This window comes from Lissotriton helveticus, chromosome 2_1 (genome assembly GCF_964261635.1).
Source record: "Lissotriton helveticus chromosome 2_1, aLisHel1.1, whole genome shotgun sequence".
Taxonomy (NCBI): domain Eukaryota; kingdom Metazoa; phylum Chordata; class Amphibia; order Caudata; family Salamandridae; genus Lissotriton; species Lissotriton helveticus.
This window is the reverse complement of record NC_136059.1, coordinates 1433570520-1433597893: the sequence shown is the minus strand read 5'-3', so window position 1 is coordinate 1433597893 and position 27374 is coordinate 1433570520. Positions and strand designations below refer to the sequence as shown.

Below are 27374 nucleotides of genomic sequence, written 5' to 3'. Positions count from 1 at the left end.
ACTACCAAACTGCGGGAAACCTGGCAGATGCAGGGAGTCCACGCTATCCTCACACCGCAGGGAGAGTCAGTCTCTGAAGATGCGGCTATAGCCGAGACATTTCGAGATTTTTACGCTGCTCTTTATGCCGGAGACCCCTTGGATGCTCAAATCAGCGCTGAGTATGTCACTAAAGCTGGCATGCCCACACTCACACAGGCCCGGGCCGCCTATCTAGATAGGCCAATACAGATAGAGGAGGTTATCTCCGCAATTTCGCGTCTTAAATTGGGTAAGTCTCCCGGCCCGGACGGCTACAGGGCAGCCTTTTATAAGGCGTTTTGCAGTCAGCTAGCTCCTATCCTGACTGCTCTGTTTAACACCTTTGAATGCTCTGGGCCATCCCAGAGGAGATGCTAGAGGTAGTAATAGTGGTGATCCCCAAATCGGGGAAGGATAAAACGGTCTGTAGTGCATATAGGCCCATCTCTCTTTTAAATATCGACATCAAACTATATACCAGCATCATAGTGACTCTCTTAGCTCCCTATATAGCCCAATTGGTCTAGCCTGACCAAGCGGGCTTAATTCCGCAAAGGCAAACCAGTGATAACACTAAGCGTATTTTACATCTGATAGAACGGGCCTCCCGTACACAAGGGGAATATATGCTTCTGGCCATTGATGCGGAAAAGGCCTTCGATAGGGTGCATTGGCCTTACCTAGAGATGGTCCTGATTGCTGCGGGCTTTGAGGAAAAGCTACGGTCCCGAATTTTTAATTGTTATCGCTCCCCTTGGGAGACAGTCCGGGTCAACGGCCATACGTCTTCTAGGATCCCGATTGGGAGAGGCACCAGGCAGGGGTGCCCCTTGTCGCCCCTCCTGTTTGCCCTCTACATGGAGCCCTTGGCCCTCAGGCTCCGACGGAACCCCCTCATCACCGGGATCAAATTTGGGGGAGATATTCACACGGTTAGCCTCTATGCTGACAATATCCTCCCCTCTCTCTCTAACCCAATAAGGACTATGCGCGCCCTCTTTGTCGAGCTTGACTGTTTGCCCAGGGATCTGGCTTCAAGATTAACATGGACAAGTCCATAGCCCTTAATATCTCCCTCTCCCCGACTACTCTCACATACCTGCAAGAGGAGCATCCGGTGATATGGGCCTCAACTGCAGTCCCTTACCTGGGAATCCAACTGGCCGCCACAATACCTGATACTGCAGATATCAATTACTCTAACCTTCGCGCGCACATCCGAAAGCACTTAATAGATGGAAAACCTGCACGATGTCCTGGCTAGGCCGCATTGCGGCTGTTAAAATGACAATTCTCCCGCAAATCCTATACCTCTTCCAGACCCTTCCCCTCCGGCCACCCCGAGGCTGGATCCAACAAACACAGGCAGTGCTCTCGCGCTTCATATGGCATGGGCGTAAGCCGCGATTTTGACACCAAATCGCAGTGCTGCCACCTGAGAAAGGAGGGGTGGGAGTCCCTGACATCAAACTTTACTTCCACGCTGCGCAACTCCAATACCTGGTAGAGTGGAGCCGCCTGGAATCCGAAAAGCATTGGCTGTTCCAAGATCAGGCAGTAGCGGGCAGGCCACTGCAAGGGATGCCCTTCCTTAATAAGCTCCATAGATCCTCGATCCTGTATGCCTCATACATCACTAGTACGATAATGGACTCTTGGGACCAACCAACGTCACCCACCAATTGACCACCTTCCCGTCCCCCCTCACACCGCTCTTTGATAACCCAGAATTTCACCCCGGCACGGTTGCTTCTGCCTTCAGGACGTGGCGCTCCTCCCCCTGCCGGTCACTGGGCCATTTCTTTGATTTGAATGGCATCATAGCCTTTTCACAGCTCAAGGAGGATTATGGCCTTTCAGAGCAGGAGCGCTTACCCTATTTGCAAATCCAGCACTTGGCACTGCATCCAATAGTTAAGCCACAAGCACAGCATCTACTTACACCATACGAAAAGTGGCTAGTGACCCGCACCTCTTACAAGAAACTGATTTCGGACATCTACCAAATGCTACTGACCACCACCACACACACATACAATGCAAGCTGCTCCAGGTGGGAGAGGGATTTGGGAAGGACATTAAGCCACAAGGAGTGGGAGGGTATTTACCATGGGGCGAGGCATTCAGCGTGCCACATGGGCCTCACAGAAACACTAACCAAAGTCGCCACCTATTGGTACTATACGCCGGAACGCATCCACCGCTTTGGCCAACGCCGGAGGGACCGGTGCTGGAGAGAATGTGGGGAGGTGGGTATCCTTGAACACATCCTCTGGGGCTGTCCAGCTCTGGGTCCATACTGGTCCCAAGTCCTTGACGAGATAGATTTACACCTATTTGTATATGTTCTTGTTTTACTTTCAGTATGGGGGCCTGCTCCATGCCTATTACCTTTAGTAAAATTGCCCTTTGCGACCTTGAGGTTTCATGTGCACAGATTTCACAGAGAGGAGAACCTTGTTCCTTTTACTCTGTTTGTTTCAAAGCAGCTAATAAAAAGATTTAAACCATAAAGTGGGGGAGTGCAAGACCGGCTTCCTGAACAGATAGCTGTAAAGTCTCAAGTTTTGTAAGAGGTTTCTTGCCAGACCAGACAAAATGTCATAGCATTTGGTCTATCTCATAAAAAAACTTGGAGGGAACTTTGTTTAGTATATTAGAAAAAATTAAAAGAAAAATAGGTAAAATCATCAATTTTATAACAGCAATTCTCCCTATCAAAGAGAGTGGTAAGGCCTGCCACTTATTTCTGGTCTTAAAAAATGTTATTCATAATTAAACTGATATAGCTGCGAAAAATCATGTGACACATATATCCATAAATATCTGTTGAGCCGATCCTACAGACCTGATTACGCATATCAGAAGGAAGAACGTGGTCAGAGCAATTAAAAAGTAAAACCTCTGATTTGGAACGATTAATTTTGTACCCCCCTAGATCCGAAAAAGATAAGATTTTTTTGAAGACATTTCAAAATATTTTGTTTGTCCACGGGCAAGTATAGAATTATATTGTCTGCAAAAAGCTTGAGCTTAGGGGCTCCTGGCAAGGGTGCCTTGATTTGTGGATTTTCCGTAATAAGGATGCTAGAGGTTCTATAAATAAAGCAAAAAGCACTGGTGCCATCGGGCACCCTTGCAGAGTGCCTCGTCTAATTTGTAATGATCCTACGATTTGAGAGTTTATTATAATCTTGTCTTCGGCATTGCTATATCAGTTCTTCAATAAATGTACGCATTGTAAGGGGAAATTACATTTCTAAAGAATCGCAAACTAATTTTCCATGGAACTAAATCAAAAGCTTTTTCAGCATCTATCATGATGATTATTGCTTCTAACTTTTTATTTGTGACACGTTCAACCTGACAATGATCTGACACATCCATTTCCTCAGGGGGCGGTCCGCAAGTAAAGGATGAGGAATGGGGATAGCCAAAAAGGGCTCCAGCTGGAGCAATGAGTGGGCCACGTTTTGTTGACTAAGGGGTCCCATTTTGACCTGACAGCACCTTTTGCTGTGGCTTACCCACTATGCAGATTATGTGCACCTACCCTTTTAACTGCTTGTTTCTCACTCAGGATCTGTGAGGGGTGTACCACCAGCCTTGTTCCTGTGCCAGGCAGGTGACCAAAATAATGTCACTGCCATTTTACTACTTCTAGAATGAGTCCCCAGCCCATTATCTTCCAAGTTGGGTGACCGCAGCTCTTTTAAACACCCCGACTCCTCTGCATGTTCATCAGAAGAGGTAGGGCAAAACTAAGGGGTGAGGGTAAGCATAGGTAAATAGAGCTCCCATTCCTCTTGCTCCCCCCAGCATCTCCATTCCCCCAGCCAATGCCTATTAAAGCCACATGAATGCCCAAATATGTGCCCCTAATCAGACAAGTCAAACATCCACCTATACTTGGACATAGTATGGGGCCTGGGAGGGTACAGCTGTGGGCTCCCTTTCATTCTCTCCATGATATTGACCCCTGAGGTCCGGGATGTGAGGGACATGGAACATGGTGGATGCACTTGGTGGCCACGAACAGATATTTACTTGAAGGGGGTGGCATGCCTGAGGGGGTGGGCGTTCCCTGGGATTTTGGGAAGGGGGGAGGGGGGAAGCGGGGCGGTGGGTGGTGTAATACTGTGTCTTTAGAATTCGATTTCATTTGTACTGAATCCTCTTTACAGGTGGCATTTGCATGAGAAATGCCATTGGGATGTTCATTATGGGAGGCACTCTGGGACAATCATACGCAACCAGTCGGGGAGGGGAGGCAGTCCAGCGAGCAGACATACATGTTGCCTAGCCAATGGGAGGTTCACCGCTGAGAAGGGAAGGAGGACTTTACCAAATGAGTGGGGGAGAGGGGGGAACGGGGAGGGACACCTGTACTGGACTTTAATTGAATTACTTGATCATTTGTTGTGCCCTCCGGGCTGTTTTTCTTATGATGGCACATTGAAAAATCAATAAAAATCTGTTTAAAAAAAATTCTGCCCCGTCAAACTTCCCCTGATTCAAAGAAATAAACATCTCTCTTCTGGCTGAAAAAAACAGCAACTTTAAACTACTGTGGATAATGTCACAAGTCATGAATTCAGTGAGAGCCCCTTCATTTTGTGTTTTAAATTCTTCCTTTGAAAGTTTTAAATTTTTACTGCTAAGCTTATAGGAACATCAAGAATATACAACCTGTCATGGGTGTGAGAAATTGGGCTGTTGGTTGAGTGGGGTGTTAACTCTGCTCAAGCAACAGCCACAGTCCTGGTCAGGAGTCACTAACTTAACCTGTGCTTAACCCTCTGGGAGCTTGGTACAAAAGCACTTAGGCTCAAGTTAGAGGCAATTTGTAAAGTATTTTTTACAGTTCACAAACAGTAATAAAGTGACAACACAACACAAGAAAAACCCCATACCAATTTAGAAAAATAGAGTAAATATTATTTGACACCTAAACAACTAAAATCCAATCAGTAAAACCAGAGTTATGGATTTGTAAAATTTAAGGTAAAAACTAGAGTCTAGAAGATCAAAGCGCCAACCACAGACATCTAGTCACGTGAGACCAGGTCAAAGTCGAAAAAAATGGTTGACCACGATGGAGCGAGTGTCTGATGCAAAAAGTGGATTGAACCCAGTCGTCGTTTACCTTCAGACAGAAATGTCAGGAAAAGGTCTGGGAGAAGGTAGCAGTTCAGTGGTGCAAGGCTGCAGGCAGGCAGTGTCCTCGTCGGGGAGCAGCTGGACGAAGTCGATGTGAGAATTTCTTAGTTTGGACTTAGTCTCTTTTTTTGAAGTCAAAAACCTCCTGCTGGAGGTTGTGGCCAATGAGAGTTCCACAACGCCAGATACCTCCTTTGGCTAACGACCGCTGAACAGGTTTTGTGCTACAAAGAAAAACGTAGCAGGAGCTGCCGCAAAGTCAGGCCGACCGGCAATGCTCCATGGGCGGATAGACAAGCAGGTTGGTCCCGGTCTTCCCTCTATTCTCAGAGCAGTTTTTAAGAATAAAAATTCTGAATACCAAGTTTTGTCTTTAGGCTATCTGGGCACGTTTAGCACCACAACCAAGGGTCCAGGACAGGAGGGAGACAACTTGGGAGGTTAGGACTCACTCAGGCTTGGTCCAGGTGCGAGTTCACGTTGCTTCGAGCCTTTTCTGTTCCTGAGGCTCTGATCAGGAGGCCAGCAAACTAGTTCAAGCAGTGGACCAGGGCTCAAGCAGCAGGGCAGGCCTCTGAGGGTTGTAAGGCAAACTCTAGACAGCAACGCAGTGATCCAGGTGCAGCAAAGCAGTCTTGTGGATAACAGAGCAGGCAGTCCTCCGAGTCCTACTACAGAACCATAAGTTGAACTGAGGAGTGGGTCTGAGAGTCCCTTTATTGTATACCAGTGCCGTCTTTGACGTAGAAGATTCTAGAGAAATCCTTTTGAAGTGCTTTAACTTTCCTGACTCCCCTACCCTGGATCCTGGCTGTGTTCATGAACAATACCGGGGGACAAGTCTTTTGTGTGAAACAGAGCACAGCCTATTCAGTTGCAAGTGGGGCTATGTCCCGCTATGCCTCCCCAAACCTGCCAGTAGAGGACCCTCTATTGTGTGACAGTCTGGGAGGAATTCACATAGTCCAATTACACCCACTCATGTGACCTAAGCACCAGATGGCAACCATGTGGTTGTAGGCACCAGATGGCAAAGGGCAGGAAAATGCCAACTCTTTCTAAAAGTAAAAGGAACAAATGATGGGCGGAATGCTGAACAATGCAAACATTCACCCCAGTCACAAAGTACTGGGTTTAATCAATTGTTCTTTTGCTCACCATGCCACCCCAGTTTGGACCCAGCCATATGTAAATCAGGCTTGACCCTGCTCCTCATGGGAACAGTCCAGCCCGAACTGCCAAGATCCTCCATGAACCGAAAACAAGCATCTAGGGACCGGATTCAGGGCATCAGTCAAGCTAGCTTGAATCCAGTGGTGCAGTGAGAATGAGACCCACGTCTGGCCATACCCTTCCCACTTATGGCGACAAAAGCAAAAGGAACAAATGATGGATGGAATCATTATTCAGCATTCCGTTCATCATTTGTTCCTTTAACTTTTTTAAAGTGGCAATTTCAAAATTGTAATTTAAAATAAGATTTTACCATTAAAGTGGATTTTTAATTACATTTGCATAGATACCACACATGAAATGCTCATCTGTTCCTCAACCGAGGGAAGACAGGACCAACCTGCTCGTCGAGCTACCCAAAGTGCATTCCCTGACTTTGCGGCTGCTCCCGCTACGTTCTTCTCCGCAGCAACAAATCCTGTTCAGCAGTCCTTCAACAAAGGGGTATCTGGCCTCCTGGAACTGTCACCTCCTACAGCTTCCTGACTCGTTCCACTGTAGATTTTCGACTTATAAAAGTGACTACGTCCGAACGTAGAAATCTTCACAGCAACTTCATCCAGCGGCTCACAGACGGCGATGCACCCTCCTCGGACACTTCCCGGACCTTGCCCTGCTGAACATTACCTTCTTAAAACATTTTTGCCAGAATTTCTTCTAAGTCCGAAGGTCATATTCTTTTACTTTGACCCCGTCTCACACAACTAGATGTCTGCGGTTGGTGCTTTGATCTTTTAGGCATTAATATTGAAAGTTCATAACACTGGTTCTAATGATAGGATCTTCATTGTTTTAGTGTTAAATAATTTATTAAAATTAACCCATTTTTCTAAATGAGTGTGGGATTTTTCCTGTGTTGTGTTTTCACTTTATTACTGTTGGTGTGGTGCATAAATACTTTACAAAAACGAATTTCAGCAAAAAGTGGAGGGTACAATGTTTGGGGGAACCATCATACCCTTGTCCTCTGACCACCTGCATGCCATATGGCGCCTGAAAACATTTTATGCTTCAAATCTATTTTATAGATTTTATAATATAAACATAAACTCTCACCTTCATCCTACAGCCATTGAGGTTGAAAATAGGGAGAGGAAGAAGGGAAGAGCAGAGCAAAAGGTCAACCGGGGCAGTTTGTCTATAAGAGTCGGGTGGCACGAGTAGTAGGAGTGGGTGCAATGCCAAAAATGGGTATGGGTTCCGTTTCCAGGATGCTCCTTTTCACAGACAGTTCAATGGATCCAGCTATGGGGTGGGAAACAGGCGCAGCTCTAGGGTTTAGATTGAGGTGTTTAATAATGTGGGGTTGCTGGCACTTGTTATTGAACCACATGCAAAAATGCCGGACTGGTGATTTCCCTTACGTAGTGCACAAGGAACTGGCTATATGGGCCCCAGATTTTGTTGAAGAGTGGGAGTTTGTCATTAATGATGGCAGTCTATTTCTCAACAGGTCCCAAAGTTTATGCAGCCACGCGTGGGTGGAGGTTTTTTCTGTTCCCCACTTGGCAAGGATGACTTGTTTGGCAGCACAGAGTGCCAGGGTAATGCCCTTAGCTTTGTTGGGGCGCAGGGGTAGCTCAGGGCGTCCTAATAGGATATAGCTAAGCAGATTTGGGACATTTGTTTGGTATATCTTATTAATGGCGTTCAAACCTTCCCAGTACCTTTTAAGTGCAGGACAATGCCAGAGTAGGTTGGGTCAGTGTTCCTGTGTGGCCACATCCGCGCCAGCAGCTTTCATCCCCATGCATTTGCTATTGGGCCAATCTGGCCTTGGTGTAGTAGTAATAATGTCCTATCTAACGCTTAGTTTCCTTACCTGAAGCACTATGCGAGGGACAGCAGGCCTGCGCAAGATGTTGCACAATTTCTTGGGGATGAGGAGCATTCTAGTTCAGATTATCATCTCTTCTGGGCAGGAGACTTGGCGGGCTCCAGGTGAGTGTTTAGAAAATATCTGAAAGGATATCCTTATTGTTATTGGGGCCCCAATGTTTGATAGCTGAGTAATGCCAGTGCTTGGCTGCTAGTATACCATAGCTGACCTGTATTTGGGCAAAATCCATAAGACCCGAGTGGTCAAAGAAGTCGCCAACTCTTTTGCTGTTTGGCTCCTGCCATGGTATAACACCTGTGGCTGCATAGCAGGGGGGAAATCAGGGTTGCCTATTATGGGTGGTGTGTATGGGGAAGTGTAGTGGACAATTTGCGGGGACCTTGAAACAGGCCCATGCTCCCAGGGTGGCTCAGGCTGTGTTTTGTTTGCAGCAAGGGGATTTTCCATATATGCATGCCTGCTATTGTTTGATCAATGACGCACCAGTGTTTTTCGGTAAGGGTTCTCTTCCATTCCACCATGTATTGTAGATGGGCTGCCAGGTAATAGCGATGTAGGTGGGGAATCGCCAGTCCTCTATTTGCTAACAACAGGTAGGCCCTTTTCCAGGTCATGCGCAGTTTCTTGCCGTCCCATGTGAAGGGTTCCAACAGGCTCTCTAGCACCGTGGAGGTGGCTGGATGGGAATGGTCTGTATTGCATAACAACATCCTGGGGAGGAGGGTCATTTCAATTAGCAAGTCTCCGACCTAGCCATGTGATGTTTCCTCCCTTACATGCCTGCCAGCAGATTAATGAAGTTGCGCTCTGCTGTTTTCTCTGCGGAGAAGCAGATTTGTAACCCGAGGTAAGGCACCCATTTTGTCGCTGATGGAGAGGTAAGGAGGCGTCCCAAACGGGTTTCTGGCTCTAGGGGACAGTGAGGTTCGAAATTTGTGACTTTGCAGATTAACTTTAAAGCCAGATACCCTGCCAAAGGCCTCCAGCTCCTGTATGAGTGCCGGTAGGGAGGTTTGTGGTTGGGTCAGGGCAATCATAACAACATTCATGTAGAGCGCTATTTTATGCTCTTGGCTGCCACAGGAGATGCCCGTGATTCGCGCCTTTGTACGTATTCTCTCCACCACAGGTTCCATATACAGGGCAAATTGGAGTAAGAACAGCACTGTTGGGTGCCTCACACTATAGCAGAGTTCTGTTAGGCCAATCCGTTAGTTCGTGCACATGCTGTATGCTCTGCATAATTGCACCAGACTCACCTCTGGAATTGTGTACCTAGACTTGCCCCCTCCTTTACGAGGCAGAGAAATACCCAGTGCACCCAAGCAAAGGCATTTTCAGCAGCAATCGATATTAGTATGGCTGGCATCTGGGAGCATTCTGTTTCATCGATGAGATGCAAAAGCTGCTTCGTGTTGTCACTGCAGCCCCTCTGAGGATGACCCCAGCTTGGTGGGGATCTAGCAGGCCCTGCATAGAAGGATTAAAACAAGTGGTCAGTATGCCTGTAAAAACGTTGGTATCTACATTCTGTAAGAATATAGAGTGATAAGATGTGCAGTTGGTAAGATATTGGCCTGGCTTGGGGATAACTGTGATGACTGCTGTTTTCATAGTGTCCGTATTTGTGCCTGCATCACTAAATGCATTGCAGAGGAGGGTGAGAATGAGAGCCAGTTGGGTGGCGAACAGCTTGTAGAAAGTGGGAGTAAAGCAATCTTGCCCTGAGGCTTTGCCTGGATGGAGTTTAGCAATGGCCGCACAGACTATCGGATGTCTTCCTCCAGGAGGGCGTCTTGTGTTAGCAGGCACATGATAGTCACTTCAGAGAGATAGTCTCCATAGAATACAAGTCCACATAGAAGAGTTCAAACATTTGTGTTAAAGCCACATCTGCACACAGTATCTGTCTGTGGGGGGGGTTATGTTTCCCCTGAATTCTACTTCCATGTACTTGGGCTCCCAACCGGTGTGCTAGAAGCCTACTCGCTGCGTTGCCGCTAGTATAGTACCTCTGCTTGATGCAAAGAAGGGCATACTCCACCTTGTCCATGTCCAGGGCTTTAAGTTGGTTTTTGGCTAGGGTGAATTGTCTCCTCATCATATGGGAGCCAGATTGTTTGTGAGCATTGTTCAGTCTTTCACCAGGTTTCCAGGGCGATGCAAATTCTCTCTGCTGGACATATTGATTCTCGCAGATATATCCATTAGTGCGCCTTGGAGTACAGCCTTCAGGGTATCTCACAAAAGTGAAATGGAGGTTTTTGCTTGAGGTCTTTGACTATCAAGTCATACGTTAGTAGTTTGAGAATCAAGAACCATGATATGTGTGACTTGGGTCCGTCTGGAACAGTCGGCACTGTAATTGTCGCGGCGAGGTGTGTCATGGCGTGGAAGTAACCAAGTCTTGCGTAGGTTTGATGTGTAGTGGAGAAGAAGGTGTAGTCCCTGGTAGAGGGATTGTGTGAGCACCATATATCCGATAGGCCCTCCTCCTGTAGCCAGTGCAGGCCCTTGGGTGTGCAGGCTCCAGTCTGACCTGTTCTTTGTGCCAAGCGATTAGTGGATGTGTCTAGGACGGGGAACATCCTTTACGACGCGGATGTTACCCCGCGCTACCATTACGACGCGTCTCTTACAACGCAAGTCGTAACCACGACTTGCGCTGGAGGGCGCTCAAGGACAAGGAATAGTTAATTTACTATTCCAACACCTTCCCTACTATCCACGGGGACTGGTGTTGGAATAGTAAATTAAACTATTCCTAAATCCGCACCCTACAGCGCAAGTCGTGGTAACGACTTGCGTTGTAAAACACGCGTTGTAACGGTACACGTGGTAATAGCCCGCGTCGTACCGTCATATATCCGTCTAGGATTAGAGTGAAGTCTCTACCTATCAATACGTCAGTGCCTGGAGTGGTCAGTATCTCTCCCAAGGTGCTGAGTGTGAACTTTCCTTGGTGTTTAAGTAGTTGCTAAGGTAAAAGTGTGAGTGTGTAATGTGAGACAAAGGAAAAGGAGTCTCCCTGGCTGCTCCCCCTGTGTTTGGAGTACCTGTCCACAGAAGGAGGTGTAGAAAAGTATTGCTAACCCTGCCTTGTTCCACTGCTACCCCTGCCTTGATTCCTGAGGAGAAGTCTTGGAGATCAAACCAGCGAGATTTCAGAAGCTTCAAGTCGCATTTAAGGAGATGTGTTTCTTGCAACAAGCAGACATCGATTAGGGAATTCCAAAGCATAGAGAGGAGTGCCAGCCTTTTGCCAGGCATTAAGGCCATGCATGCTTAGACTCAGTATTTTAATCATGGTGTGCGGGTGTGGGCGTGTGCTTAGTGAATGGTCTGTGGGGGGCATATGGGCAGGGTCCTTCGCAGGTTGTGCATCAGTCCACCTCTATAGGTGGGTGACAGTGTAGAAAACGATCAACGGAGGGGGGAATATCAGAACTCAGTGTAGAACGGGGGGATTCAACTACTCCTTCCATGGGAGTCGAGGCAACAGTGTGGACGGTGGTCATGGCCATGTCTGAGGAATATTACGAGGCACATAGTAAGGGGAGGGGTGGAGGCCCTGCCAGCCAGTCGGCTATTCAAAGCAGAGTAGGTAGACATATGTGTATGTTGGGACGTGGTATGCCCTTTCAGGTTAGGTTCAGGCATAGGTTATCAGAGATTCAGGGTTATACAAGGCTCCAGGTCGTGGAGTTGCTGTGATGGGGAATCTCGGTCTGGTGAGGACTTGTGGTGTTGAAAATGGTGGATAAGAGCAGAGTGTTCTCAGCGACTTTCATCCACCGTGGGCCTGCAGGGATTGCCTGTGTACCTTCTGGAGGAGCGAGGGCCCCTTTTGCCAGCTCCTGTGTTTCCCCGTGTTTTGTGATGGGCATTCAAGTGGTTGTCTTTTCCAGATGTAAGATCGATTTTGCTTCCTCCATGGTCCGTATTGTGTGTTTTCTTGTTCCAAAGGAATATCAGGCAGAAAGGGTGTCCCCACCTGTATTTAACACCATTTCCTCTCAGGAAGGAGGTAGCGGTTCTGAGCATGGAGCGACATTGCAATGTGATAGGTCCCGGGACAGCCATACTTACACACCTTTGAATGTAGTTGAGGTCCAGTCCTGCACTGCTTCCATGATGGATTCCTTCTGGCGGAAGTGGTGGACACATGTTAGTATGTCCTGGGGCATACCTGGTGCACTGGCCGGTCTGCCCGCTCTATGTGTGGAGTCAAGGACTACCTTCTTCTCTGCCAGGTATGGGAAGATGTGAAGGAAGAGGTGGAAGACATACCCCTCCAAGACCTCTGCGTCCGCATGCAGCTAGAGTCCTCCAATTGTGATGTTGTAATGACTGGACATATTTTCATTGTCTTCCAGGTGAATTTGCAGGTCTTGGTGTTGACTTCACAGGTCAAGTAGCTCCCACAGGTAGTGTTCGAGTTCCTCTTCCCTGGCATTACTTGTTTGCTCCAATTTATCCACTCTGTGGCCAATCCCTGTGACAGCCCTCTTATTCTCTTTGATATCTAAAGTCATCTCCCACAGGGCAGCTATGCCTGTCCGAAACGCATTGAAAAGTGTCTCCATGAAGATGAGAGTAACTGGTGCCTCCGTATCTGATGGCTCTGGAGTCTGCGGCTTGAGGGGCGTCTACGGTGGGTGGTGCGGCCTTCTGGATCTGGTCTGTCTTCTTGGCAGGGAGCTTCATGAATAGGTCTTTCAATGTGGAGTCTAATTGGGTCCTGTGACCTACTATACTGTTAGCGTTGTAAGGCGTTTTCGCTTGGACTCTGGGAGATTTCATGTGCCTTGGTGTGCCTACCGCAGGAGCGCTGGGTCGGTTGGAGTGTTATTGGTGTCAGCGGGCAGCATCTCTGAGCTTCCTGCAGGGGTTTGCCATCTCATATTGCTGTGTGGTGCCGCACCACCACTGCAAGTGCCTCCTTCCCCAAACTGTAAGTCGTGGTCGTAATTGCAGTGAGAGGGGTAGTCACCAATGTGTGTGGGGCAATTACCCATGGTGAGAGGTCTTTGTAACACTGATCAATGGTCCGCAGGGGTGAAGATGTGGATACAGGCCTCCTGTGTGCCGTTACCTCCGTAGCGAGGTCTCTAGGAGCCGGTGGTGTTGTTGTGGGGGTGCGACGTGAAGTAGGGTAATAGTCAATGTCCCCTAGGGTGCGGCTCAGTTGCTTGATACTGGCCAGAGTGACTGTGCACTCTGAGTCTCTAGGTCGTGGGTGAGGCGGGGTCCCCGCCTAGGATCCATTAGGCGTACCCCTCACTGGCAAATCATCCGGGAGGTCACTGAGAGCAGGCAGAGTCTAAGGCCCAAAGGGCAGTGGCAATTCAGGTGTCGGGGATGCTCTATTAGCGTCACCCAATCTAGCAAGGCAGGCCTCTGACTGCCACCATTTTGGAACTGTTCACGGGTCAGGTCCTCCGACTAACCCCACGGCAGGTAGGGCACACACTGTTTCCCAGACCATTTTCTGGGGCTCCCAGGCATTTGCTGAGGTTTCCCTGCAGCGATCACGGTCCAGATCCAGGGAGGCAAGAGTTCTGCCGTTAAGCCATGTCAAGCGGCAGAGCCTCACGGTAATGCACTCACTTGGCCGCCATATTGGACACGCCCCACCTGAAGTCTTATTATTAATTAATCTCCGATACTTTACCAATTACCTAACACATTGTTTTAGTGCCTGGAGATTTGTTTGCGACACATCACTTTATAAACATCATTCAAATAAAGTTCTGTACGGCTTATAAATGCATTCATATCGCAGTGAAAGGATCACGTAGACCTGCATGAAAAATGTTGCTAGGAAGCTCCGCTGACGGAGCCTTCGCCGCTGGTGCCCTGTCCTCCTATGAACAGGTAGTTGTTCGAGGCTGCTGTCTGTCCTTGTTCCCTGCTTCCTCTGCCAGAGTAGTTGCCGTGATGCTGTGTCCCTGCCCGCTCTCATATAGTCTTTTCCTCAATTGTATTTTACCAACATTTGTTTTGCCTTAATTGTATTTGGACATTTGCCATTGTATTTTGTCCTAATTTTGCCGGCTCTCATATTTTGCCCGTCTTTCACAGTATTTGGTGTTCCCGTCTGTTGTTGCCGCCGCTGTCCCTCCCCGCCAGTTCTCCTGCGCCCGCCTCTTCGCTGCACTTTCCTCTCCTTTCCCCAATATAATGGCGGCTGCTGTGCGGACGAACGAGCAGGACCTCTGACCTTCTGGCTAGAGACCCAGCTCCCCGCCCCTGCAGCTCTGCTCACTGAGCCTTCGCCGCTGGTGCCCCGTTCTCCTCTGAACAGGTAGTGGTTCGAGGCTGCTTTCTGTCCTTGTTCTCTGCTTCCTCTGCCAGAGTAGTTGCCGTGATTCTGTGTCCCTGCCCGCTCTCATATGGTCTTTTCCTTAATTGCATTTTGCTCACATTTGTTTTGCCTTAATTGTATTTGGTAATTTGCCATTATATTTTGCCTTAATTTTACCCGCTCTCATATTGCACCCGTCTCTCACTATATTTGCTGTTCCCGCCCATTTTCCCCGCTGCTGCCGATGCAGCCCCTCTCACCAGTTCTCCCGTGCCTGCCTCCCAGCTGCAATTCCCTCCCCTTTTCCCTATATAAGGGCTGCAGCACAGCGGCCGCGCACCGCTGGCACACTGAAGGCACGCCAAAGACAAGCCCGTCTGCGCCCATCCGCAACCCAACTGCGACCAGCACCAGAACCCCTGGATCTCCTACCATCCACTTCTACGACTCAGCAACCCTCCTCGCACTCAACCCCGGAAGAAACAACAACTGCCAGCAGTCTGCTCCGAACACAACCCAAGACCAGTTCTCCTGCCGTTACTTCCGCCACACCTTGACCATCTCCCCCGCCGTAGCCCTGAAATGCATCCTCCTCAACGTGCGCTCCATGCACAGACACGCCGTAGAGATCTAGAACCTTTTCGACACCCTCTCATCAGTTGTCACCTTCTTTACAGAAACCTGGACCAATGCCGCCCCGACATCGCCATCCTGGACGGATACAAGATCCAGAAGAAAGACCGCCCCAACCATACGGGAGGAGGACTTGCCATCGCACACAAAAACTCCCTCCGCCTCCCCACCTCGAGCGACGCCTTTTCCACCGCCGAACATCTACACTTCCAGGTCCGGACCAGCCCCAACTCCACACTCCGCGGCATCCACGACTACTGACCTCCTGGTCCCCGCACTCCCTTCACATCCACCATCACCGACCTCATCGTACCCCACGCCATAGCCTCCATGTACTACATACTCATTGGAGACCTGAACATCCACCTCGACAACCCTAGTGACCATAACTCCACCACCCTCCTTGACAACCGCGCCAACATCGGACTGAAACAACTCGTCACCACACCCGCCCACAAGGCAGGACACACCCTCGACCCCATTTTCGCAGGGGGAAACAGACCCTTTTCAGCCACACCTCATAACCCACTTGGACTGTCCACCATTGCATACACTTTCAGGTCAACAAATCCAAGCCAACCAAACCTGCTCCGCACCCACTGAGAAGAAACTGAAGCAGAATCTCCAAAGAGCAGCTCAACTCCACCCTCAACCGTGACACCCCCACTGCCACAACCCACGCCAACCTCGCAGCCAGGGAGCTTCACACCTGGATCTTCAGCTGCGCAGACAAGCTTGCCCCGCTACGCAACTCCGACAGACAGCGCCACAGGAAGGCCACATGGTTCACCGCCGACCTCCAAGGAGCAAAGCATTTGCAGACGCCTGGAGAAGAAATGGAGAAACAACAAGACGTCTGACAACCACACCACCTACAAAAACGCCATGACGAAATACCACCAAAACAAAACCACCAAAAGAACCTTCATCCACAACAAAATCCTCATTAACGCCAGCAACTCCAAGGAGCGCTTCAGTGTCATCCAAGACACAGACATCAGCCAAAAGAAACCTCCACTCCGCCAACCTCGCCCCTGCCGAAACCCCACTCATCCGCAGAGCCAGCACAAGGGGTAGAGCCTTCTCCTACATCGCAGCCAAGACCTGGCTGGAATGAGCTCCCTATCAACATCAGACGCCCCCCCTCCCTGAACACCTTCAGGAAGGCTCTCAAAACCTGGCTCCTCAACTGATCGGAGCTGCTCCCTCCCCCAGCGCCTTGAGACCCTCACGGGTGAGTAGTGAGCTTACAATTCCCTGATTGATTGAATGTAGACTTTCACGTGCATATCTCTTTCACCCTAAGCAAAGTCAAGTCTAGATCACTGGTTTCCATTTTTGCCCTAAGAGAGAGACATTTATGTCAGATGTTCAAGATAACCACTGATAATAACACTGGTGTGTTTCATATAGCTTATCATACCACACTCCTGCAATTTCAAATCACTGTAAACACAGATGTTACCACACACAATCATATGCCTTGATTCCCATCTAAAAGAAATATATATACGTTTGCCCCATGGGGATATTCTTAAAATATTCGATTAGTCCTAATGGACTCACGCTGGGAGCCCCTTTCTATATATATGTTCATTGCATTTAGAGTGCTTTCCGATTTAACCACGACTTTAGCAACACACTATTCGCCACAATGAATTACTGACTTCACAAGGAAACTTTAAACAAAGTGTTTAGGTATCTCAGCCAGGCCAATCCAAACAAAAGGAAATTTGCATCTATCTCTGTCTCGGTCCCAGATTTCTGACAGTTTTCATATCCACACGGAAACATGAGTTACATTGGGCTGATTGTAGCTGCTTTCACTCACAAAGTACATATTTACTTTTGTACCTCAAACTGTCTGGGTATACGTTGAGCGAAAAACTATCTCAAGTGTATTGTGAATATCCACAACGTCCTTCTTTCTGAGGCTCCACATAACACTATTTGCCAACATGCTATTTCGCTCTGTAAAGCCTATGTGAATTAGATTATAAATTACAAATTAGAAGCAAGAATTGCAGTTTTTACATACGTGTATCACCAAAACCTTTTGAACTGGGCCTGTATAATTATTGATTACACAAGACACTGAAAAAATAACACACATTGTGTAGGAAGGTATTGGCATGTCAGTTGCAGATCAAAAGTAAATTGACCTTAGCTGTAATAGTGACATTGGCATTGAAGCTGTAGGGCTCAGATAACCTTTTCACACCTTTGTCTCAAAATATCAAAGTTAAGGGTAGTTTAAGGATTAGAAATTAAATCTCTTTTTATCTTTATTGTAGCTCACCAGAACCTTCAGGCTAATTAAAAAAAACTTCTTTGATACTCAGATACACAATATGTAATCTACAGAATTAGTGCCATGTGAAATAAAACGAAGATTGTATGTTATGATTTCCAAACTACATAAACTAATTTTGAGTGAATTTCTGCTAAATTTCCATGATGAATTTTCCTTTGTTTTAGTTACTCATCTTACGATTTCCTTTTACATCTCATTTTACTTTTTACATTTTCCTGATACGAAACTCTTAACACAGCTTTTACCAGGTTCCCACACTCACACACACAAAACACGCTAACTCACTTTTGCACCTTATTTAATCTACTTTTATACATGTATTTATGTACTGCAAAATGATGTTCGTTATTTTCGGAGCAAGGTTTAAACAACTTTTAATACTGGTCATAACTCGGTTTTTAGTTTTCTGTCCAGATTGGCTATATCAAAGACATGGAGCAGGCCAAGCCACAATGTCAATATTGAAGGTGCATGTTTAGTTTTAAGGTTCAAACATAAGTGTCTTGAAAATTATAAATATTTACATAATTTGCATACCTGTGGCTTGGAGTCGGTGTTACAGTTGTAGAATGATGTGTAGTTGAAGTATAGTGACTGGTAGAGAAGGAAGTTTCTGTCTCTCTTTCAATTACGTGTTCACTGGATATTATATTTTTAGACACGTACTGCTAAAAAAGAAAACAGACCTTTTAAGTTCATATACGTAAGTTTTCATGATTGCCAGTGGTGTTTACCGTCATTATGTATGTATTACACAAAAGATACCAACAAACATTGTAATAAATAGTACGTTTGTGAGGTATTATTAACGTACAGTAGTTAATCCAACCAGGGGTTCTAAACTGATAAATTAAAAAACGTTGTTCATGACAGTCTTTCTTCAAAGCAGATACATGCATATTAAAAGATTTGAAACTTGAATGAATCAGGGGCGTGGTCAGAGAGGAGACCCGGCAAGACAAGTGCGTCTCACTGAGCTACTCTCAACGGACCCCTAACCCCACTCCTCCCCCCAATGGCCTGTTATTGGTGGCAGTTATCCCCTTATGATCCCCTCCCACCCTGTGACCGCGGGTCAGTGAGGGGAGCCCAGACATTTCTCCCACAGTCGAAGGAATAAAATACCGGCGCGACGCCGATCCGGTTTAAGTGAGGAGCCGCGGCGGCCATCTTAGGACCACGCCCGATGCGTCGCACAGGGTGAGACGTCTCTACTAGGCGAATGCCGGCTGCTGGGTGACAACGGCCCCATAGCTCCCGGAACTGGGGGTCCTCGGCGGTTGTGGACTCCCTTGATGCCTGGCCGCCCTAGTGCACACTGTCCCAGCGCCTCTGCGCAGAGTTTATTGTCATGCAGCGGTGGCTTGGTGGCTGGATTGGGCCTAGGCCAGGCACGCATTAAGGAGACTCCGGAGGGCTATAGTAGCTGGAGGTCGCATTGGACCTTTTTGTTTAATTTCGCCAAGGCACCCCCCTTTGTTGTGTTGGTCTCACCATGGCAGAAAAATAAACAATGTCCCAACAGGTAATCATCTAAGGCAAATAAGTAAGCATGCACAAAGCATTACAAAACAAGGAAAATAAGGAGACCAATATTCAATTGTTTAAAGATTGTAAATAATCTTATATTGAAAAGTTTCATATGGTCGGGTGGATACAGTTAAAGCAGCACTGTATAGAGCAATTTGTGTGACAACCATAAAACACTTGGTGCTCAAGCATGTGTAAGTGAAGAACGTGACGACGCAAGTGAAAGGGTGACAGCGTGGGCGGCGCACAGTGACAATGGTGCTGATAATATACAGGGAGTGGTTCAAGTACAGTGAAGGGAAGGGAAAACCACTGTAACAAAAAGTCTTCAATTTTTAAATGTATTTTGAGAGCCACAGCTGTAGATGCGCCTAGTATTGCGCTGTAGGGTCACTGGCGTTTCAATCCACTTCAATTGGGATCATCATCAGGACTGGTTGTCTTGTTTGTTAGGGTGCTGACAAGGTGTCGGTCTGTAATAACTCCAGATATTGTTATTGGCGAAATGACTGATGATTACCTGTTGGGAAATTGTTTATTTTTCTACCTTCCTAACCCAGTCCCGACGAGGTCTATGGGTCACACTCCTGTAACTTTTTACTAGGTCTCACCATGGCAGCGCATAAAGCTAAGGCGCAGCAATCTTCCTCAATTTGTAATATGCTCCACAGGCGATATCCCCTGAGGGGCAGATAGGGACCCTCTGCTTCAGTCCTCGGCCCAGAACGAAGGCTCAGACTCTCATGCTATCGTGACCAAAGAACACATCAAGCGACGACTAGCTGAATTGCGCAGAGATCTCCCATCCCTTCGTCAAGACTTTACTAGAGCCATATGTGATATTGATCAATCGCTGCACCAGGCAGACGCCCGCTTGACTACAGTGAAAACAACGGTGGCAGAGAATACTCTTGATACTGTTGACAGGACAGCTTGTATTGAAAATTGGAGAGGGGACAACTGGCATCATAGGACAAGATAGATGATCTGAAGAACTGTGCTAGGTGCAGTAATATTCGCCTCCATTCACCAGCTGATCTTGAGACCCCATGTCCAGACTCTTTTTGCCGATCTCTTGCAGCTTCCTGATGAGTCACTGGTTGTCCTTAATCACACCCATAGGGTGTATTCTTCCTTCCAACAACAAAAGAATTTAACTGCAGACACTCTGACGCGAGTACACTATTTCCACTAAAAAGAACAGATTATGAGGGCTGCACGACAATAGGAACCGATTGTCTTTCGTGGTGACTCTAAATCTTTATATCAGGACATATCAGCCCATACATTAGCCCATCGTAAGGATTTAAACATTTTTACCATTCATAAAACAACAAGATTCTATATTGCTGGGGCTTCCCGCTCTGCCTTCAGTTCACACATCAGGATAAGGGAACTGCCTCACGCACACACCCTAGGAAGTCCGAGAGGAGCTAGGCCTATACCCTCCACCTGATATAGATCAGCCTTCTGAGCCACAAGACCCAGCACTAATAGATGGGGGAGGGGCGGCTGGTGCTTCCAGCTCTCACCAAGTGGGAAGTGTGGAAACCAAAGCGGCAAGTCGATAAAGGACATCCTTCTCCATCAGATGACGACCCGTCACCTTGACTGCCTTGCCTCTCTCATTGGGGATATGGTTGGATTCCCCTTTGTTTACGGATTGATCAAGGAGAGGGAAGATTTTTTCTTCTCCAGCCAATAACGGATTCTTCTTACTTCTTCAGATTATGTATATGGCGGAAGAGGAGGACATGGGACTAATCACAAGCTCTCCCTTTCTCTATTGCCGTTTAAGCTAGTCTCTCTGTGCTTAATTTTCTATTTCTGCTAATCTTTGCCTTTTGATTCAATAATTGTTTGATGACTGGTGGTTCAGCGGCTCCTCCACAGCTTGGCCCTTTACCTTTGTTATTGACAGTTCTGTGTTTTGTTCATCGTTGTTGACACATAAGCGCATTGCACGCCAATGCCGGGAGACGGGAGCCACACCCATACTATTTCACTCTAGACGCTTTTGGAATTTAACATATCACTACCCAATAATAAACGAAAGAGAGTTTGTTAACCACTGCTCCCAGTAGGAAGAGAGGGATGGTCTAAAAGGCCTCATATTCAAAGTACTATTCCAACAATTAGGAACATTCAAATGTTTTGCATTAAATAACCTTAAAGGTGTCCATAGATAATTGAATAGTATGAAGGAATTAGTTTTGTATAAAGAAACAGGCAGCCACCCAGAGATACAAGTTGACCACATTTTTCTCCATATAGCTTGAGATAATGACAAATCTAGATCCTTATTCCAAAAAGAAGAGAGAACATTGAGATTATCCCCTTCATAATGATTCTATTATAAAACAAAGCCCAAGCGTTGGGTAACGAAGCAATTGTTTCAATATACAATTCTAAATCAGAAGTAGCAATTACAGGAAAATTATTTGGGAATTTATCAAGGATTGAATCACATAAAAGTTCATATTTATAAATATCTGACTGCTGTAACTTAAATCTTTGCTCTAATTCATCAAAAGACACCAAAATTAATGTTAGTGCTATATCTGACCATGCCCCAGTGTGGTTGACTCTTTGCTTTGAAGCCCCACAGGGCCCATTCCCTCGACCATGGATCCTCAACGATGTAGCACTTAGAGATCCAGTCCTATGTGATCATATCAAATAAACAATTGAACACTCATTTCCTAAAATCAATATGGGAGATGTTGCCTGCGACCCTATGGGATGCTGCAATGGCAGTTTTCAGAGGAGAGCTTATCTCTCATATGACGGTTTTTGAAATGGTGAACAAGCTTCGCCAGCAGGAACTAGAAACTAAGATACGACAAGCTAAGGAGCAACACAAGGAAGTGGGCTCCCACAGGACTTTGAGGGACCTACGAAAGCTTAAAGACGAGCTTGAACATCTGCTAATGAAATCGGCAGCTAAACAGCTGCTTTACTTCAACCAAACAATATGAAAAACAAGACAAGGAGGACAGACTCCTAGTGCATAATTTATGCATACATTTCACTCCTAACCACAGTAGGGAGCTAGTAGATGACAAGGGTCGCCACCGTCAAGAGACAGAGGTAACACTTGAGGTCTTTAGCAGGTATTACTCAACTCTCTATCAGGCTCAACAGCTCAATGCCCAGCGTCAAGATGACTACCTGAGCACCTATAGCCCCCTGGATAGATCAAAGGAGCTGTGCCTTCTAGATGCCACCTTCTCTCAGGTATCTGGCTTCAAAGTCAATTTAAATAAGTCACAGGACATGAGTGTTGCTGATCCCCAAAACAGCCAAGAGGCCCTATTAGAAGGAGAGGTTCCAATGGGAGACGTTGGCCATTGCCTATCTAGAAATTCCTTTGCCTCCTCTGATGAAAGACTTCTACTCCTGTAACATTCCTTCCCTCCTCACATCCCTCTTCAAGGATTTGAATCACTGGGAGAAACTAGAGATCTTGTGGTTGGGCAGACTTAAGAGTTTGAAAAATAACTTTTTCTCGACTGTTTTATGTCCTCCAGATCCTTCGGCTGGCCTTTCCTCCCTCGCTTTGAAAACATATCTGCACGAAAATGTTAGATTTTGTGTGGGGGGCAAATCTCCACAAGTAGCGAGAGCAACGTTGAGTAAACTAGTCTCGGAGGGTGGCCTGGGTTTCCCAGATGTTTCTACTTATGTTAACAGCACAACTCCTCGCTTCCCTAGACTGGAACTACGACCCTGACAGGAAGCCCAGAGTTTGAGTAGAACAGGTTTTTTCTCCCTTCCTCCTGCCGCCAGAGCTCTGTTGCTCAAGGCATCATTCATAGCATAATCTCTACAATATTGCATTTGACATCATTGCTCCTAGCTTACTGGAGAGGCTCCAACAGTGCAGGGCATTCTCGACTTACCATTTTAGACTCACCCCCAAAGCATAATCCTGACCTTCCACAGTGCGTAGCCCACCCTGCCTCCTTTTGCCAGCCAGGATCAGGGTAATTTTAACCATCCTGGGTGACTTACGATGAGGGCGACTTATGGCCATGAGGTGAATTAGTTACCAAATTTGTCGTAACTCAATGCAACAGATTTATAGATTGAGTCAGGCACTTGATTGAGCAGGCAAGCCCCATGATGTCGGGATCTCTAGCGCAATAGTATACCCATAGAGCCCCTCTACCTCAAAAATGTGCATTGTAAAGGAATATTTTGGCCCTACGATACCTCCTACAGTTGACTCCTTCCAAAAACATGCTTATGTATTGAAATGGTAAATGGAACTGGCTACATAGATATCCAACGACACTTAGAGTGGCCATTTAGCAAAGAGCAGCGAAATCTTCGATTTGTGTCCGCTAATATGAGAATGTGTATACAATATTGGCTTACTGATATGTTGTACTCGTTAAGACTAGCCAAGATGTTCTGATTTGACCATGAGGGGTGTTGGGAGAGGGGCAACTTTATACATGCATGGTGATCATGCCCTGTGATCCAGTCATTCTGGGTTTAGATCAAGAGCACAGTGCACAGCATTGCCAACTTCCACTTGAACTACTAATGATTCTCTTGGGTGATCCAGGGGCCTACAGAATTTTCCCCACAATGACCCCTCGGGCGGTCTACTCTCCCATCTGCTCTTTGCAGTACAACTCTGTACCAATGCCTGCCCTAAAAAATATTTTTAGAGCCTGTCCCCTGGGGACACCTTTCCGTCTGCGACTCCATTACCACCCTCTTGAAGAGGGCGGTAAATTGCGAGTGTTTTGCAATTGCAGACGCAAAACATTCTTACATGGCTTGCGAGTCGCTGTTAGGAAGGGAACGCCCCTTCCTGATAGCGATTCGCAAAACACTATTCTATCTCAATTGGAGCACACTGTTGGTTTATTTCCCCTTATCAGGAGGAGTAGCTATACATAGACAACTGTACTCTAGTGCCTGCCTGCAGTTATCACCAGTGCAAGGCTGGGGAATACCGGTCTCACTGCAGCAATGAATGGTATTGGCGTCCTGTCTGAGGCCTGGAACTGCAATGCTGACAAAGGTAGGACCTGGACAAGACTTTGTATCAAAGGCCACAAACACCAGTGAAACAAATTCCCAACAAAATGTTTATGAAGCCACATCGAAAGTGAATGTTTCAGGAGACTCCAGTGATATGTATCAGGTTGATGCTGAGTCAGAGGATTCTTAAGATGAAAATGACGGTTCAACATTATCAAACAACTAACAAAGAAAACTGTAAAGGAAAGCACAGAGCAAACTTTTCTACTTCTTTCCCGAAATTCTCGAAGTTACATGGTCAACAACATTTAGGATATATGCAATTCTTAGCACATTCTTGAAATGATATCATAACTCGGCAGCATCAGCTCTATTGGACATAGCATGGCCTCAGATGTCAAGTAAGTGAAAGAGAAAACATACACTCACTAAACACTTTAACTGTGAATTGCTGACGGTTAGCACAACAGCGAGCAGGATAAATACCTACACACATTAGATTAGGTAGCTACCAAAGATCACCTGTGGGAAGTCACTGTGTGGAAATATTTCAGCATCAGAACTCGGTCCTCCTACAACATAGGGAACTGGTGTATGTACCATACAGTGACTAGGCAAAGATGGACTTATATAATGGAGAGTTTAACAATGGATATGTCCTTTTAACAAATTCTTTAATGAGAGGTCTCTTAAGTTTTGTGATATTATCAGTTTGTTTATTATCAGAGTGGACCTGGCTTGGCAGTTCAGACTGAACTGTTCCTACAGGAGAAAATCTGAGGTGGCATGGTAGGCAAAAGAACGATGGGGTGGAATGCTACCCTGAGCAATTGCCAGTGGTTATACAAATTGCAACCAATCCACCAATCACCTGTTGTGTGACTGATTGGATGTGCACAATTCACTTTCACCAACTCAAGTTCACCCAGTAAACGTCTTCATTGTGTATGGCTGAATTTTTTCTGCTTCCTCGGTCTCCTGTTCCACTCACACTTTAGGCCTGTGGTTACCTGTATTCTGGAGAGGCAGTTCTGGAAGTGATGGACATCGGGGGCACTGCAGAGGCCACAGCTGTGCCCTCACTTTAAACTTCATGGCTGGTTGAGATCAGTGCAGCAGCTTACAGAGTGGCACTCATATTCAGCAGTAGCCCCCTCCATAGGATGAATCCGTGCAGGTTGATAGTGATGGAGCATGGTTGCACACGTAAAGCGACTTGCTTGGACTCAGCCCTCTCAACATAACTCGTAATGAACTAACCACTATGTTTTGTCTCATTAATAATGCACCACACGACATTTCTAGTAAGCTGAGGCTTGTCAATGTGCTTTTACTAACAGGTAAATCGAGTGTCCTAAAATGGCCGTCGCAATGTGGGAACCTTTCTGCGCATGCGCCTGTCACACTCAGTGACATGACATACTCTCTGCTTTGGTGGGAAAACTTTGCTTCTGCTCACTAGAACTAAAGATGGCTACTTTATGTTTTCACATGCTAACGCTTGCATTGCTGCTTTTACTAAATCGTTTGTTCTGCTTAATTCCTAATGCTGTAGTTAAAATAAAATAATGGGAATAGAGCAGAGATAAGTGGTATACAGTGCACACATTTATTCTTTGTTCTTAAACTGTTTTTCTTTGACTTTGCTAATAGCTCGTGTTTGGACCAATCAAATACAAGGGTGTTCCATCTTGGGTTCTGAACTGAACATGTGCTGACTTCACCCGTGTCCACAAGCCATGGCATTGAAACGCAGCCAAATTCCTGATTTGCTAAAAGATGCTTATGAGAACCTTTTAAATTATTATACAAACTGATTTAATATTTGTCTATTTTTTAACTGGTGAACCTTTTAACTGTTTTTTTAAATTTGCATATGTGACGTATCTACATGAACAAATGAATTGTCACACATCTGCTTTTATGATTTTAAATAATCGGATAAAGTATTTTTGACTGACTGACTGACTGGCTTATGAGAACCTCACCTTCTGACCCTTTGGAAGGAAACTGAATGAACTGATGAATTACATTGTAATTCTTATGGATACATTTACTGCCGGGTGGAATAAAAGTGCATGGGAAAATAAAGTTATGGGAGGGAACGTAATTTGAATACAGAATGCAAGTTACCTCATATTAATATGGTGTGATGACATCTCCTCGTCTTTTTGTCCAATCAAAATTGGGAATTTACACACTTGCAACATTGGGGGGTGGTACACTGCCCTGGAAAATGGTATATCTATGGTAGGCTTAGCTAGCAAAATCGTCCGACTTGTCCGAATAGCGGACCTATCACTGACCCAACGCACTCAATAGGCGACTGAGAGCAGAGGTGCTGGCGGAGCACTCTGTCAGAAGATTTGATAACCCAATCGGGGTTCTGGGAAGAAGATTCGATAACCCAATCACTTTAGCTGTGGGTGCCGGTCTTAGCCTGAGGTGGTCCTGTCCTGATCCAATTTGGTCCGTACCTGTCCTGATTCTGGTCTGCACCTGTTCTTTCCTGCTGGCACCTGCACTTTGGGGTTCTTTCCTTTCTCCCAGCCCGTGGCCAGGGTTGGTCTTCACACCATTATAGGTAAATATAAAAATCCATGTGGGTACGTCTTTGTACTGTTCCCCTTTTCTACTCTTCCTATGTTTCAATGCTTAATGAAAGTTTCTCATTTCATCTTACTTTAATCATATTCTTGTTGATTGATCAAGTTTCAATTAATATAGTATGGACATTGACATTTAAGAATTTACATTGATAAAGTGTTTAAACTTTTCCCAGAGTTTGTGGTTATTTAATAAATGCAAGTCTATTGATTAACTACCTCATTATTCTAACACTCTTGATCGCTTAGGACTTTAGGTACGGATGACAAAGATTGGTAAGTCAAAGGTGTATAAGTAAAAGTCCTAAAAGTAAATAAATCACTGGCTAGAGCAGAGAAGCAAAGGTTTCCTGACTAATGTGTAAACTGTTTAGTTATTAGTGTTTTATGGGCCCAGGTGAGTATTGGTAAAACTAGTCAGGTGACCTGCGCGCTCTAGGATGGCAGATGGAGTATCTGGGACAGTCATCAGTAGGTACTTGTTTTTGGCATTGCAGCCTTCAGGCCATTTAGGGCTCCCAACTCATCGGTGACAAGTAATCTCCAATGTCAGCAGCAGCACCACCAATCGCTCAGTCATACAGAAGATGCCAATCAGATGATGCATGTGAATTTAAAAGTTTTGGCGCAGTTCACAGCAAGGACTGCTCAGTGAGACCAGAAGATCGCTTCACACACTGGCACGGGTCACTTCTGGCTTTTCGCCTTGGTACTCGCTCACTTTCTCTGGTT

General features: G+C 46.3%; 1 protein-coding gene across 1 annotated transcript in view; it reads right to left on the bottom strand.

The window, feature by feature from the left end:
• Window positions 1-27374, bottom strand: part of NRG1 (neuregulin 1) — a 1265832-nt gene that overhangs the window by 152601 nt on the left and 1085857 nt on the right. Inside the window, 1 exon segment of the mRNA XM_078676354.1 lies at window positions 18046-18176. Within this exon segment, the coding sequence (XP_078532480.1) occupies window positions 18046-18176 (131 nt within the window).